The 15860-nt window shown below is 41.1% G+C and overlaps 1 protein-coding gene across 2 annotated transcripts in view; it reads right to left on the bottom strand.

The window, feature by feature from the left end:
* The window catches only part of DOCK1 (dedicator of cytokinesis 1), a 273200-nt gene that overhangs the window by 15862 nt on the left and 241478 nt on the right, over nucleotides 1–15860 (bottom strand). For both annotated transcript variants that reach the window (XM_042863546.1, XM_042863547.1), the window contains exons 46-49: nucleotides 15074–15157; nucleotides 10117–10254; nucleotides 8150–8295; nucleotides 3470–3668 (exon numbers count right to left, since the gene is read on the bottom strand). In XM_042863546.1, coding sequence (XP_042719480.1) covers nucleotides 3470–3668; nucleotides 8150–8295; nucleotides 10117–10254; nucleotides 15074–15157 — 567 coding nt within the window. The remainder of the gene's footprint in view (nucleotides 1–3469; nucleotides 3669–8149; nucleotides 8296–10116; nucleotides 10255–15073; nucleotides 15158–15860) is intronic.

Genomic DNA, 15860 nt, shown 5'->3' with positions numbered 1-15860 from the left:
CACATACCAAAGGCGTTTAATTTATCTTCTGATAAGATCAGAGTACTACAAGATCTCTGTAATTAGGGTTTGGGTTTTGATCAGTCAAAAAATTCATTCCAAGTACAGAGAATTTGAAAAAAAGTATTTAAGCCACATGACTAGACAAAACGGCTCCAAATGCTGCTTTTTTAAGTACGAGCTCGATGAGGCAATTCTGCACAGTTGTATAATCTTCTTATGCTCTTCCTTGAAGATTCATTTAACTGCAAAAAAAAATAGTTCCTACATAAGAAGGTCCACCGTAGTGATAAGAATACTCATGGCATCAGACAGCTCCATGCTGAAGAAAGCAGCTGATTGTTTTGATGAATTCCACATCCAAATCCACGACAGGTTCTCATTTATTCTGCTTCAGCTGTGTCAGTACTGAATGCAGTTTTCCAGGTGGATATGCATCCTTCAGCATCACCCCGAGCTATCTTACATCACCCACCACTTGATGATGGCAATGCTGGGTGACACGTGGGAAGAGCCCTGCTGAACTCAGCACATGGGGTGACTGCTGAGCCTCCTCCTCTGCTGCAGGAGAAATAAGGGTTTTGTGTGAGCTGGCGCTGAGAAATCCAGCTGGCTGGAATTCTTCTCCCCAAGTGCAAGGGAGCACAAGGCACAGCTCACTGAAGTACAACAATGGGAAATTTGAGGTCTTACACATAAAAGGTAATGATTTCCCCCCTATATTATCAATAGGGGACATCTCTCTCCTGAGTGCAATTTTAACAGCAGACAAATTTTATCTTTAAGCTACTTAACATTACCTTTCAAAAATTCCTGAAGACAGCAATGGGAATTGTCCAATCACTGTAACCTAATCTCAAAAGAGAGTTTCTTCTGTCTCCCACTCTAGAGAAAATGAGCCTCATTGACACCCATGAAAATTTGATGTGGTCATTTTGGAACTCTTCTCATCTGCAGATACTTAAAGAGTAATATGAACTCTGGTTCACATTAGTGGTCTGTGGATTGCAAGAAACTCAAAGTAACCGTGAGTAACTAATTATGGCATCTAATTTCCCTTCATCTTTATAACCAGGGGAAAACTACATACAGTCATGCACTGAAAACTCTTGACTAGAGAAGGAGAGGAAAACTCATATTGGACTTTGCCCATTTTTTTCCCTCAGATGACAAACTGGAGCGTGCCTAGAAGGGCTACCATGCTCCCCTTCCCAGTTTTTAAGATCTTCTCTGCCTCCAACAGACACTGGACCAGGAACACTGCATTCCTTTCCTTTCATGATGCTGAAGTTTAGTGATTACAAAGGTCCTTGTAACATTTGCAACGTGGCCAATGAAGAGTTAAAATGAGTATGGATGCATACAGGAATATGTATTCTAAGAGGTTGGAAGGATAAGCTTCATTCACTGAAACTGGCAGTGAGTGGCAGTAGTTAGAAGATGTAAGAGGACAAGTGTCTGTGTGAAGCAAGAAGTCTTGCTCAGTGAGCCTTGTAAGATCCTTCCAACTCAGGATATTCTATGATCCTAAGTAAATGAATGTGCCCTTGGTGAACAGAGGCTGGTTACTTCCAGCCACCTTCTTGTCTTTCATGTGCTTGGAAATGGCTTCCAAGAGGGATGCTCTGTGGCACGGGTCTGAGATTTTTTCAGAGATGACAGTGATCTTGCAGTGACATCAGCAGGCTTTTTCACCATCCTTGGATGCCTCCCATCTGGTCTCTTGGATCTGTGCACATCCAACTGAGCTGTTTCAAAATTAAACTTTCTTCTGTTGTGGCTTGAGATCTTCTCCCACAATCTCTGCATGTCTGTTCAGGGATCTGGGGGGAGCAAGTGCTCTGCTGCTGCAATCACAGAATGGCTTGGGTTGGAAGGGACCTCAAGGATCATCAAGCTCCAACCCCCCTGCCGCAGGCAGGGCCAGCAACCTCCACATTTCATAGCAGCCCAGGCTGCCCAGGGCCCCATCCAACCTGGCCTTGAACACCTCCAGGGATGGATGGGGCATCCACAGGCTCTCTGGGCAGCTGTTCCAGCACCTCAACACTCTCATAGGAAAGAACCTCCTCCTGATATCAACCTAAATCTTCCCTCCTTCAACTTAAAACCATTTCCCCTTGTCCTGCCATTATCTACCCTTGTAAAGAGCTGATTACCCGCTAATGTCCAGGTTTAGTCAAAATATGCTTACATCCAATGTGCCTAATATCTCCAGAGTAGAACTCATTGTGTCAAAAAGACTTATGGAAACTGATGCAAAATTTATTTGCTCTCTGAAAACAATACTCATCTGGCTGGCAATGCTAGCAGCAATACCCATTTAAACAAAAGGACCGATGCAGAATTTACAGAAGTCAATGGGAAAATTGTCACTGACTTCAAGGAGGCTTGGGTGGAAAGCCTATGGGATTCCAAGGGTTTTTATGAAGTTCTGCTAAGCTAGTAGAGGGCCTATGGCCACATCAAACAGAATCAGACTGTAATCTTCTACGATGTCAAGAAATGTATCTGAGAGATGAGATCATCTCTGGATGAAAAAGAAGGAATAAACCCAGAAAATACAGGAGCTGACTGAGTTTATAAGCAACACTGAGCTACAAAAACCAAGCAGACAGACTCAGAGGATCCAGTATTCATGGGCAGCGAGAAAGCGTTCCCAAAGTCCAGTGTAAATAACAGAGCCTCCCAACGAAAGACTCTGAGGAATCAGAAGTTGGCTCTACAATCCATGTGCAAGTCTTTAAAAGAGCGTAACGTTCACTTCTCGAGGGCACGTTTTAAACTACTGGCCTCCAAAGAGGTGTCCAGGCAGAGATCCGGAGGTTACGGGTAGTTCATGAAACCTCCGCTCCAGCTTAGAGCAGACTTGCTTTCCATTTCAGAACTGAAACTTCTAAAGTTACCTAAGCCTTCAGGACAGTTTCAGTGAATTAAACATATGCCAAGAAGAGAGGGCTTAAAAGAGATATGTCCTGTAGTTAATATACTTTACACAGCTACCAGTGGAACTGCTTACGATTTTCTGCTCAAAACAGCCTTTCAAGAGCACGAAATTCCATGCACGAAATGACCTTGTAACATTTCCACCAAAAACCACCTTGCAGTGGTTGGCTGAAATATGAGAAAACCCATCACAATCTGCTGGGAAACATAAATTCAAAAGGCTGCTAAGATGGTAGCATTATTTTACTTCAGACACACCTCCTTTCCTTTAACCAAATGATCATATGTAGCTTTTGGGAAGATTTTCATAAAGGATACCATGATTTTTTTTTTACTCTGTAAATAAAGTCTGTATGCTTGATTCATTATCAAATACATTAACCACACAGCACACTCCATTAGAGTTATTTTTTGTTTAAACATTAAAACTAAATTAAAACTAGATTGCAAATATCAGCATTTTAACTTAAAACAAGAAAGAACACTGCTCAGTACTGGGCAAAGCATTATGTGTTCAAGTTACCGTTTCTGAGAGGATCACTGCTTCAGACTGCTGCAGAGAAATATCAGTAGACTTAAATTCTTTATCAAATATTTCCTGATGCTTGCTGTTTCTTTTCTCCTTCTTCTTTTCTTTCTTGTCTTTATCTAGGTCATCCTTGTCCAATTTATCTTGAGATCTGGAATGCATCTTCTTTGGCAGGAGGGGCTCAAGCACAAACCTAAGGAAAATTAGCAGCTTAGATCAATAAAACGCTCTTTACAAAAAGCCTCATTTTAATTTTCATAGTCCCAGCAGTCTCACTTTGGTTAAAGATGATTCCCTAATCCAGTAAACCTCAGCTGAGAGAAAAGGTGTGGGCAGAAGGTCAGAACAATCAGAACTGCCTGCGTTTACAACGGACCGCAGAGCTGCTCCAGGACCAGTAACACCAATTTCCCTGCCCTGTGGTGTATCTCCTATTTCACAGGGACACGAACTCCTGAGTTCCTCTGTATGAGGCTTACATGAAAATGAGCTTCTAATTCAGCACAGCCATGGTATGCATGGCGGCATGGAGACCAGCACCGCATGAGGAAGGGTGGAAAGACCACTCTCCCTACCCAAGCTCCTAGGGCAGTCTGCATGTTTACAAATAGCATCAAGGATTTATTTTACCTTTTTTTTTTTTTTAAGCATTTAAATTTAAATTAAATATAAATTAAAAAAAAAATTAAAATTTTTAAAAGTACAGATTTATTTAAAAGTAGGCAAGTCCTCAAATTCCTCCTAGGCATTTTGTTGTGGTTCTTATGGATATTTTCATTCCCTAGAAGAAGGTTAACATTTGAGACACTGTTTTGCAGTGATGTAGTGAGAACATGCACAACACAAAAAGCTTTCTAATGCCCGTAACTCATCCAAATTACAGTCTGTTTTCATGGAAGAGCAAAAAGCATCACACCATTCACTGCACTGAAGTATGAAATATAGAGGTATAATTACAGAAACAATAACCATTCCTGTCTGTAATAAAAGACTGTTAGGATATATATTGACAGAAGAATGCACAGATAGACTCACCTACAGCACACACTGATGGGGATGAGATCATGGAATCATAGAATGGCCTGGGTTGCAAAGGAGCACAACGCTCATCCAGTTCCAACCCCCTGCTGTGTGCAGGTCACCAACCAGCAGCCCAGGCTGCCCAGAGCCACATCCAGCCTGGCCTTGAATGCCTGCAGGGATGGGGCATCCACAGCCTCCTTGGGCAACCTGCTCCAGTGCCTCACCACCCCCTGACATTACAAAGAATCTCAATAGTGACTGTGCAGACAGGAGGAGCCAGGTTACTTTCTAAGGAATGGCTGCTCCACGCCTGCAGCCGTGTGCTCCAAGTGTGCAAACACACGCAAGGCTGACATGCACTACCACCATCTCTGCAATCTCTACAGTACCAGACTTCTTCTCTTCAGAGAAAAAGAAAATCCTCAGGGGCTTCATGAATTTTTCAAGTAAAACTTTTTTTTTTTTTTTAATAACTTTTATATTATAGTGAAAGAATATTTAAATCACACAGGAGCTCTTCTCAGCTAATTTTTTTCTCAGTAATTTAAAGGGAGCTTTCTTTTATTTCAACTTTTAAGGACTACTTTCAGTAAAATACAAAGAGACATTCTGCTCTTAACTAGCTAAAATATTCTTAGCAAAAGCATTTTAAAATTCATATTAACTAAACACAGCACTAAAAACACAACCCAGTTAAAGTTACACCAACGGACTTTAAGAGCACGCCACAAATTATCACATCAGAAAAAATCTTAAGAACAACAACCAAGGAAACTTTAAAACTTTTTAAAACTTGGTACTTACTAATTTATATCAGGAAAAACTTCCTTACAGAAAGGGTTGTTAAGCACTGGAAGAGGCTCCCCAGAGAGGTGGTTGAGTCGCCATCCTTGGATGTGTTCAACAACTGTTTGGATGTGGTGCTCAGGGACGTGATTTAGTCTGTTAGTTAGGGTAGCATGGTTAGGTTGTGCTTGGACTCGATGATCTTTAAGGTCTTTTCCAGCCTGAGTGATTCTATAATTAATACTGGAGTAGCACTTGGGGTGCCATGAAGACACACACGTGTGAAGGCCAACTGTGAAGTACTGGAGGCTTCACATTTCAGACAGCCTGCAGGGATGCTCTCTTTATCGCCTTCACTACGGTGACACCTAGCAGCAAATTATCCTGCACTGTGTTGCATGGGGACAGCTTTGGTGGTGGTGTTGCTACAACTTTCAGTGCATGTTTTCCAGTTTCATTTGAAGGAAAAATGCTGAAAGCAGAACCTGTGGCAAAAGCCTCCCGAACCACTGCTCTTATAACCAAAATCATAGGAGCTGGAAAACTGCAAGCTTAGCTGTTAGGCAGAGTTTCCTTATCTCACAGCATCAAAGCACTCTAAAAAATACCTTCTGTCCCATTTTATAGAGAGAGAAAAGGAAGGGGAACAACTTACTCAGGGCTGCAAAGCACGTCAGTGGCAAAGCCTGGATGTGAGTGCAGGCATCCCAGCACAGTGCAGTTATTTTAGCCACCTGAACTGTGCACCCAGGCTGTTCCTGCAGTGCTGGATTGCAGTGACAGCCACCCACTTGTGCCCCTGCCTTGAGGGCAGCTTGCAGGTTTACAAGAAGAATTGCCACTCTTCACACAGTGATTAATTGCTTCCCTTCTAGGCATTACTATTATTAGTACTATTAATTATTTGTACGCAGTGTATCAGTGACAAAAATGGGCCAGCATGCCATGCTCGTACTCGAAGTACATGAGACCTTTCAAAACACTCAGGTGGGGTGGGACTCCCCTTTGCCCAGCTGGTGCTGTGAGTGCCTGCAACTGTGCTTCAGCAGTCTCACTTTGAGCAGCAGTTAAACCAAAGGTCTCTCTTTAAAGTAAGAGGTTTATTTATACGTAGAGCTGGGAGTTGTAAAACAGATACTGCGTCAACGTCTGCTTTGAGCTCTTGTTGTTAAAAGGCTCTGAAATTTGGGCCAGCTGGGAGATGGTATAAAATACAAGTTGGGTGGGTATAGGGGTAAGGCACTGTCAGCTCCATTTTTAGTTGCTTTTCTTAGCTCTATCTCCAGTCTAGGAAGAATGTATCTTGAAGACTGGGCCAACAGAAAGTAAGAAAGGCCACGTGATTATAAACCCAATCAACTTTGGACTGGGACACCACATAACTCCTTCCAAGTGAGGAGTGACAAAGTACCCACAGCATTCTTATTGTCATCTGCATTTTAGAGCTCTTCCATTGTATTACTTACATCTGATGATTTTTCTTCTCCTGCTCGACTGATCAAGCAAATGAGCACTTCTTCATGTCTTCTAAGTGATGATCTTTGTCAGATATGTCCTCTCTACATGTATTACAGCTGCACAGCCCAGGGGCTCAGAGCAGGAGCTGAGCTGCACTGTGATCCATATGAGTTTTGCTCTTATGCACATATTGAGTGGACTCACTAGATCCTCAAAATCTCCTAACTGACATCTACTTAAGCTGGCATGGAGAAGCAAAAATTACAAAAGCAGCCTTCAGTGGAGAAAGAAAGATACAGATAATGATTTCGAAGTGAAAAAGAGAAAGAGGCAGGAAGGGAAAGAATTGAAGATGAAGAACAGAAGAGGAAAAAATCATTTAATTCTGAAATAAGAAAATAACATGCCCAGTAACATGGGATGGCAGGCATGCTGAAATTCCAGCAAGGCAACTTACATAGCTGAATTAGTGAAAATGCATTACTGGCTCTGCTGTCCTACGCTTATATAAACATGATTCACTGTGCATGTGTTACAGAGGGTAATGTAATGAGATCTGAACCTCGCTCTGTTTGCAGTTCATTCCCAATGTGTGCATAAACTGCTTGTAATCAAGGTAAGTATCATGTTGGTCCTTGGGCGCTGTACTTAATTTTACTTGATGCTTTTACTCTCTAGTCAGGTAATAACTTCCTCTGAAGGTGCACGAGGGGCACTGACATTTCTAGCACATCTCTGCAAGTTAGCAGCCCTTCAGGAGGCTTTTACAACACTGCTGCCTTGGTCAAATATTGAGTTTCTGGATTGTGAATATGCCTGGGGGGAGGAGCAGAGAAAAGGAAGTTTTGAAGCTGAGCGTAAAGCCCAGGAAGAAAACAGATTATTTCTTTTGAGGATGTGACTGCGAGACAGGGCTTATCAACAGAATTCCCAGTTCTCATGTGAAATATCTTGATAACTCTTGAAGTACAATCTTGCCATAAGCAGCTTTCCCTCTGGCAGCATGGGTGAGAAGAAATGACTGAGCAGGCAGCTAATCCCTTCCTTCTCCTGAGCCCCACCTGTTTACTGCTACAAGACTGGCTGAGCTCATCTCATCACGTACTTTGCAAGCGATCGGTTCCAAACAATTACACTTGCAATAGTTCAAAACGAGAAAACTTATCTCCTGTTGTGCTGGTGATCTGGGTTGAATGCTTAGGGGGCTTTGTCTGAAAGAGTACCAGAAGCAGCATTACATTTATTTTTGTTTAAAAAAAAAAAAAAAAAAAAAAGGAATATATTTTGTGATAAACATTTCTATCTTTTTCTGTTGGCGTTTTGCCTGTGGGGTGGTGACAATCCTAAGATTTGCACACCAAATCTTGCTTTACAAGACACAGCCTTGCATGGTCGCTCCTTACGCACCCATCTGAGCCCGGCCGAGAAGGAGTGCTGTCTGAGGAGATGGATGACACTGAGGCAACTGACAGCGGCCTTGAAGACGATGGCATCGTGAAAGACCTCACCATGGACCTTGGCCGACTGCCTCGTCTGTCGTCTAGGCTGGAAGGCTACAACAAAGCAACATATGAGAGATGTGAGTTTACTTTTTAAGTCACGGTGTAGCTGACATCTGGCTCCAAAAGCAACGCAGAAAGGTTCAATGGTTTTATTTCCACGTTATGTTCATTACGCATTATGCTTAACAACAAGGAGATCAATCCTGTAGAAAATGCTAGATGAAGTTTTCTTCTGTTTTTGTTTTTCAAAATTAAACAAAATAAACAAAACAAAACCAAAACCCAACCACACCGGTAAGAGGAGCTTTGAGTCAGGAGAGCCAGTTAACAGAGTGACATCCAGGTGAAGAAGAAAATATATGGAAGGTTTATTTTTTTCATGCAGACAATTTCAGAGTTCTGAATATTTATACAAGCTTTGTTAGTCATTAATAACTGATATATGCATAAAATAATTGAACTCTTTCAGTCAACAAATACAAATCTCACGCTGTTTAATTACAGGTAGATTTTCCACCCTGTCAACTACTGGCAAATTGACATTGTACAGAGAAGACAGAAGCGATAAAGTTCCATCAATCCTGACAATTCTTACTGGTGGGCAGAGCGAAATGAGGAAGATAACACCACCTGTGTATGAATTTCCAGTCATCTGTCTGGTGATGTAAATGTGTATTGCTGAAGTGACTGACATGCAAGTGTCATTAATGTCAATTACTTCTGTTCTCCTAGGGAATAAATGATTATTTGATCTTTTCCTCTACCTAAGTGTATTAGGAAGAAGTGATCTAAAGGACTATTAATGGAGCAGCACGTAGAAGGACACTATGAAGGCTGGTAAGCTCCACATAATATCTCAGTTGTCCTATTACAAAAAAAGTCATTGCTATAGAGAAAATGAAATCAATCTCTGAAGGAGACATTGTCAGTTCTTCCAGTAGATGAAGATAAAACTAAGTCCAGCAATCTTCAGTGCACTGTTAGGACAGAGCTCTGCACTCAGACCTAGAGCAACTCTAACCATTTGCTTCTTGGGTCCTGTTTATTCAAACTGATTCATACAACAGCATGCAAACTGTGTGGCTTTTGACAGCATCGTCAATTACTTTCTCAATTAGGAAGCTGTATGCTGGCTTTTGGCCTTCTTTCTCTATGGGTTACACTCAAAAGTGAAACAACAAATCATTGGAAACACCACCAACTTCTATTCTCTGACTTAAAATGAAGCAGAAACTGAAAATCACTTGATGGAATGGCAAAAGCATCAACTCCAGCACCACTATACCCTCAAGAGGAGCAGCTATCTATTGCCTGCATTTAGGGTAGTGCCAGGTGTGTGAAAATCCAAGATGCAGGCTGCACATCACTGCAGGCCTGTACGGCTCTGACATCTGGAAAGGAACTAAATCACAGAATGGCTTGGGTTGGAAGGGACTTCATGAAGATCCAATCTCCCTGCTGCAGGCAGGGCCACCAACCTCCACATTTCACAGCAGCCCAGGCTGCCCAGGGCCCCATCCAACCTGGCCTTGAACACCTCCAGGGATGGACAGGGCATCCACAGCCTCTCTGGGCAGCTGTTCCAGCACCTCACCACTCTCTCTGTAAAGACCTTCCCCCTGACATCCAACCTAAATCATCCCTCCTTCAACTTAAAACCATTCCCCACGTCGTGCTGTTATCCACCCTTTCAAAGAGTTGACTCCCCTCCTGTTTGTAGGCTCCCTTTAGGTACTGGATGGCTGCAATGAGGTCACCCACAGCTGCATTAACACTGCTTTTTTAATAAGTGAAAACAGAGTAATTCAAAGTTGCCTACAGTGTAGAGAAACGCCCAATCTGTTTGAAGCATGATGCTGGCAGCTGACTTACCACAGCTCGGACACCATACTGCTTCTCAACTTTGTCCTTCAGCTGCCTGAAGCAAGCCTCCATCCGCTCATGGAATGGCCTCAGTGCCTCTGTCACCTTCTCACCATGAATGCGGATGCCCTCTGCCAGGAATGGGATCTGCAAAGCACAACGCACAGCCCTTAGTGCACAGAGTCCTTCCCATTGATAGTACAGGCAAAAGTCCCGCATTTGTTTTACGAGGAGGGAAAGATCTTGTAGAATATCAGCAATAATGAGAGCCACTGTCTATGAAACACAACATAGTAAAAAAAAAAAAAAAAAAGAAGTCTAAGAAGTATGTTGTATCTGATTTCCTTTTCTCAATTGTTACCTGCAGTCGTTCAGAATTAATATACCCATAGTTCTGCCCCATCCTCATACAGCAGAGGAGCAGCTGAATTCACCTGGCAGCACAATATTGCTATCAGGCCACATTCACAACCCCAATACCTGCTGCACTTTCAAATGGCAAACTGATGAATGACGACTCGCACACTGGGTTATTAAAACCCCCCCTTTCCCAGGTTCAAAGAATATAAAACCTTGAAGGAAAAAATATTTGTGTGCTTTCTTTAGTAAATGCTCTTCTAAAGCTGCAAACGAGCAGCATCCCTGGACAAGTATATATTGCAGAGTAATATTTATTAATAAATTATATAGCTTTATATACTGAAAGCCACGTTTCCCCTTAGAAAAAAACATATTTGATTTTCTTCGGGAACAAAACAGGAGAGGAAAAATTAAATCAGACCTTTTTTGTAACTGAAAATAATCATTTATATGCAAGACTTCTGTCACAAAATACCCATGCCAACACAGGTTTATATAATTAGTTCATAGTGTGGAGGTGTAGCTGACCTTTTAAAATGTTTTAAGAGAGACATCTTCATTCCCACAGCAACCCAGATATACCATTAGAGTTCTCTATCCGCAGCTTATGAAAAATATTTCCTCTTCCAGGTCCGCTCCAGCCCACACAGTGCTCTGACTCTGACTTAGGCATCCTCTGCAGCAACCAAGCTAAGAGGCTGCTTCTTAATAATTCATAATTAAATCATGATACTGATTAAAAACAGACTTTTCTCGTAAGACTGAGCAGCAATCAGAACAAGTAGCTTTATCAGTAAGGAGAATAATAAAGACAGACAAAATACAGATGAACAAACTCAAGAAATGTTACCAAGATGGCTCTCTGCTTGGGCAGCACTTAAACGGACACCATTCCTTTTCCTAAAATACACCCAAAAGAAGTCCCAACACTGACAGCACTTTTCACTGCAGCCACTTTTATTGGTAGCTGCATGGACAGTCACTCCATAGAATTTAAGTTACAACCTGGAAAACTTCTCTGCTCAAAATAAGTAAATGAATTTCAAGTCGTTCAGCGTCACCAGGCCCCATTCTGACCCTGCTGTTTTGAGAGGGTAAGTGGTCACGTTGTGCATTTATTTAAGGGAACCCACTGGCTTTTTGAATGGGGTCTGGTTTAGAAAATCAAATGGCCAAGATGAAGTCCAGACGGGGTGTGAGGCTCCGGCTCAGAGCTGATTCTTACGAGCATTAATGAGCCTGTCCTAGGGAACAGGCATCTCCAATTTAAAAAATGAAGGGATACGAAGCAGAGGATGTGGTTTTTGGCAGGGGAAAGGCCCAGCCAAGAAAAAGCTGAGGGTGCAGCCAGAGTGAAGGTGGTAAGCAGGGCTGCACCTCTGGTGTACAGCAGGCTGAGGAACACAAGCTCTGCTCAGGGAATGGGCACAGGGAGGCACCAAGTGCTCAGAAGCACTGAATTGCTCAAGTTGGAAAAGACCTTAAAGACCATCGAGTCCAACCACAACCTAACCATCCTACCCTCACTCTAACACAACCCACCACAACCCTTCACAAGCCTTGGCACGGCGGCTGAAAGGCACTGAGAAGAAAGGGGCTGTTACTCTGCAATGGAAGCAAACTTCCGCTGCTAGCTGCCAAATTCTTCCTCCTCATTTAAAACCACTGGCAAAGGGAAATCTCGTTACATATCACTGAACTTGAAAGCCTCATGAACCTCTGCAGGATGCTGAGACAGAGGCAGGCTGCCATGCTGCTCGTCCTGTCCGTTCATTTTCCTGCTGAGGAGTGAGTGGGGCTGTGTTACTTTTTATGGCTTCATTTCATAACATCCTAGAGGGTAACCTGAGCTTTTGAGAGGGGAAGGAAGCAGCAAAGGTCGCATTAAGTACCTGGACTGGAAAACAAGGAGGCAAATAAGAGGGGAGACCAGCTCAAAATCACATTTCTGCCACCCGGCTCCATTTGTTAATTAGAAAATTGCACTGCAACTTAATATTAGTCCCCGATTTTATTCATTTTTTAATTATTTTTTTTTTTCCTTTAAAATCTTGATCTGCTGTCAAAAACTATGAACAAGGTACATGCATTTTAATTAACAGCTTAAAATCTCTCATCATCTGAAATGGAATATAATCACAGAATGGCCTGGGTTGAAAAGGACCACAATGCTCATCTACTTCCAACCCCCTGCTGTGTGCAGGGTCGCCAACCAGCAGACCAGGCTGCCCAGAGCCGCATCCAGCCTGGCCTTGAAACACAAAGTGTGTTTGCAAAGTTCAGGCTGTGAATGCTACCATTTTATTTATTACTTTTTTTTAGCAATGTAGAAGGAATATCAAATCTTTATGACGTTGGTTTTTTATGCTGTAAATACAGCAGCTAAATGCCAAGTGACCAACATTAGTTATTCATTTCATTAACATAAGCAGCTTGAAATGATACAGTTACACGGGAACTAATTTTTCAAGGGAGAAAGGACTAAGATGGGTAAAAATGGACTTTGCTTTAGTAATGATATTTATACGAAAACACAGTGGAGAGAAACAATTATTTTAATTAAAATCATTACTGTGTAATTGAAATTTATGGGAATTGTAAGAGGACAGTGCACAAAATGCAAAGCACAACTGAGACAAAGGCAGGGGAAGGGACAGAAAAAATGAATTTAAACAGTCAGCTGATAATACAACTGTCAGACTATTTCATATACCCAGATTGATTTATAGAGCATAAAGAAAATCTCTGTGTGATTATAAAACTCCAAGAACCAACATTATTGAAAAACGAAAACTCATTTTGGCTTTCAATCACTGTCAAGCCATTGATGAAAACAAACCACTGCCTTCGTTTGGAATGTTTCCATAACAACTTGCTCATTACACCAGCTCCCCTCCCCGCTGCCATCAAGTTATCATGTGTTCTGAACACTGACATTATGTTGGAAATATATTTAAGCCTTAGGATACACTGAATGTATACAAGGCTCAGTGCTGACTTCCACTCAGAAATGACTGCACCTTTTCAGATAAATAAAACAGTTTCTTCTGATCACTTTGCTCCATCTTCCTGCCTCTTTTTTTTTTTCAGAGCACTGATGGGATATTATGTACTTAAAACCAGAGTCTAATTAAAAAAGCAGTGTGATTAGGTTCGATATATATTTTCAAATTGTAATGCTATTTGAACACACATCACCAAAGTGAATCTGTGCCGGAATTCATTTGAAGTAGCTCTATCAGAGGCAAAGGGAGAGAGCTGACATGAAGTCAGTCTTCTGGGATCAAATTATTTTCCTCTATAGAACTTAAAGCTCCTCAAATCTAATCTTCAGTAAAAGCTCAGAGAAAAATGAATAAATAAATATCTTTTTTTCAGACCCAAAGAGTTGCTATTCAGTGATAGCTTTCTGGCCTCCAGAGGGTGTTTTCTCCTCTTTCTTTCTTTCCTTTTTAAAACTTTTTTTCTTTTTTGAATTCTCTATCTTTGCTGCTGTTACCTTTAAAACTGAATCCTATAGAAATGTAAATTATTGCCTTTATTAGAAAAATAAAATTGAATATAAAAAGGCAACTACGTACTTTGTTCTTCTAAGGAAAAACAGTTCCAGTCGTATTGGTACTTTTTCTTGTTATCATAAAATTATCTTGAGACCTCTGGAAAGTGTTCAGCATATGACTTTGGAATAAAACTAGAATTGTTTCCTGTTTGTCTTGCAAAATATTCTTCAGTACATATAAATGTTGTTCTCTATGCAAGGAGGTTCCTGCTTTGTTTAAGGCATTGAACTGGAAATCTGCGTTCTTTGCTGGTTCAGAATTATTAATCTGTGTGATCTTAGATTTCAATCATTCCTACTCTAATATACCACCAAGGAGATATCAGGTAATTTCACTCTATGATGTGGCATTAGTGAATCATGAATATTATCATATCTATATCTATCTATACATATCACATTATTGAGTATTATGTGAAGTTATACAGCAAATGAAGCGATGACTCCACTGTGTCCACATTAATTCTACTATTCTGCACATAAATCAGTTTTTTTATTCTCATATATAATATTCTGTGCTAAAATGTACAGGTACATTTTATGTACAGGTACATATTTACAAATATTTACAAATATTTACAAACAGAAAACGTCTTGTTGGAAGAACGAAGTGAACATGCGAAGAAATGCTGCAACAAAGCACGTGCACAGGAGGAGGGACTCAGTATTAAACATTTAACCTGAATGCTTGCCAAAATGTTGTTAAAATCAGCCTCAGAAAGTTAAAATGCAAAGCTTAATTGCTAATAATGGCAACCAACGTGATTACAAAATCTTTCTTGTTTGAGCAACATGAGACATTGTCACTGTGTTATGGCTAAAAAAAAGTCAGAAAAAAAGAGGAAAAAAAAAAAGAGGTTAATCATATTTGATCCTTGTGGGTTTGTCAAATGACAAATGATGTCAGATCCGAAAAGATGAACTTCAGCTCAAACTCTAAGTCAGTTTTACATGACAAAGAAGCAGAGTAAATAGTTTGATGTCTGAATTTTCTCAACAGTGGCACTAAATTGCCTTCGTGCGGCCAACAGGACTTGGAATCCTTACCTGCCAAGCTATCAGGTCCTTCAGTTTTTCAATCTTGTCATGATCTTCCGGATGCTCATGCATATATCTTTCAGTAAAAAAAGCCTAGTCAAGAGAGAAAAACGAGGGTTTTTTTTCTCAGAAAATGAATCAACATCTACAGCCATGGAAAGATCACCTGCAGCAAAGATAAATGAGTCAACCCAAAAGTTCTGCAAAAGAGCAGTAGTAGCTAAAAATACAAGTGGAAAAACTAGGAAAACGTGCATAATTGATTAAAGTTTTAAGATTGGTGCATCAATCTTTCACAATCAGCAAAGCGGGTGGATGAGCACATGGCAGACAAGAGCAAATCTCATGGGCAACACCAAGAGGGCTTCTGCTCGGCACAGCTCTGAAGCTGCTTCTTTGCAGTTCCCAGGACATAAGAAATTGCAGTTGATGAAATGCGTGACAGTTACAGAAGGACAGGAATGGATGAAGCCACTGACATGCCAACCAGCATGTATTTCCTCCATGTATGTTACAAAATACATGCTGCTTGTGTACGCCAGCAAGATATGATTAATGTTCAAAACATGAGCAAAAGAGAGATGGGGTTTACACAGTTTCCCATATCTTCTCACCTATAACTTTAAAAGCTAACGTTGTAACATGAAGTTAAGATTATTTAGATACATTTGCAACTGGTAATCAGCTCAGAAAGTCTCTAGCACTTGATTAATCCTTAAAAAACTCGTGCATCTGAAAGCAATGGAGAAAATTGCAGCCAGTTATTTGGTCACTGAAGTTCACTCAGAAATTCCTG

This window comes from Lagopus leucura, unplaced genomic scaffold, assembly GCF_019238085.1.
Source record: "Lagopus leucura isolate 7727_CA_CO unplaced genomic scaffold, USGS_WTPT01 Super-Scaffold_741, whole genome shotgun sequence".
Lineage (NCBI taxonomy): Eukaryota > Metazoa > Chordata > Aves > Galliformes > Phasianidae > Lagopus > Lagopus leucura.
The sequence above is the reverse complement of the archived record's forward strand: the minus strand, read 5'-3'. Positions and strand labels throughout refer to the sequence as shown.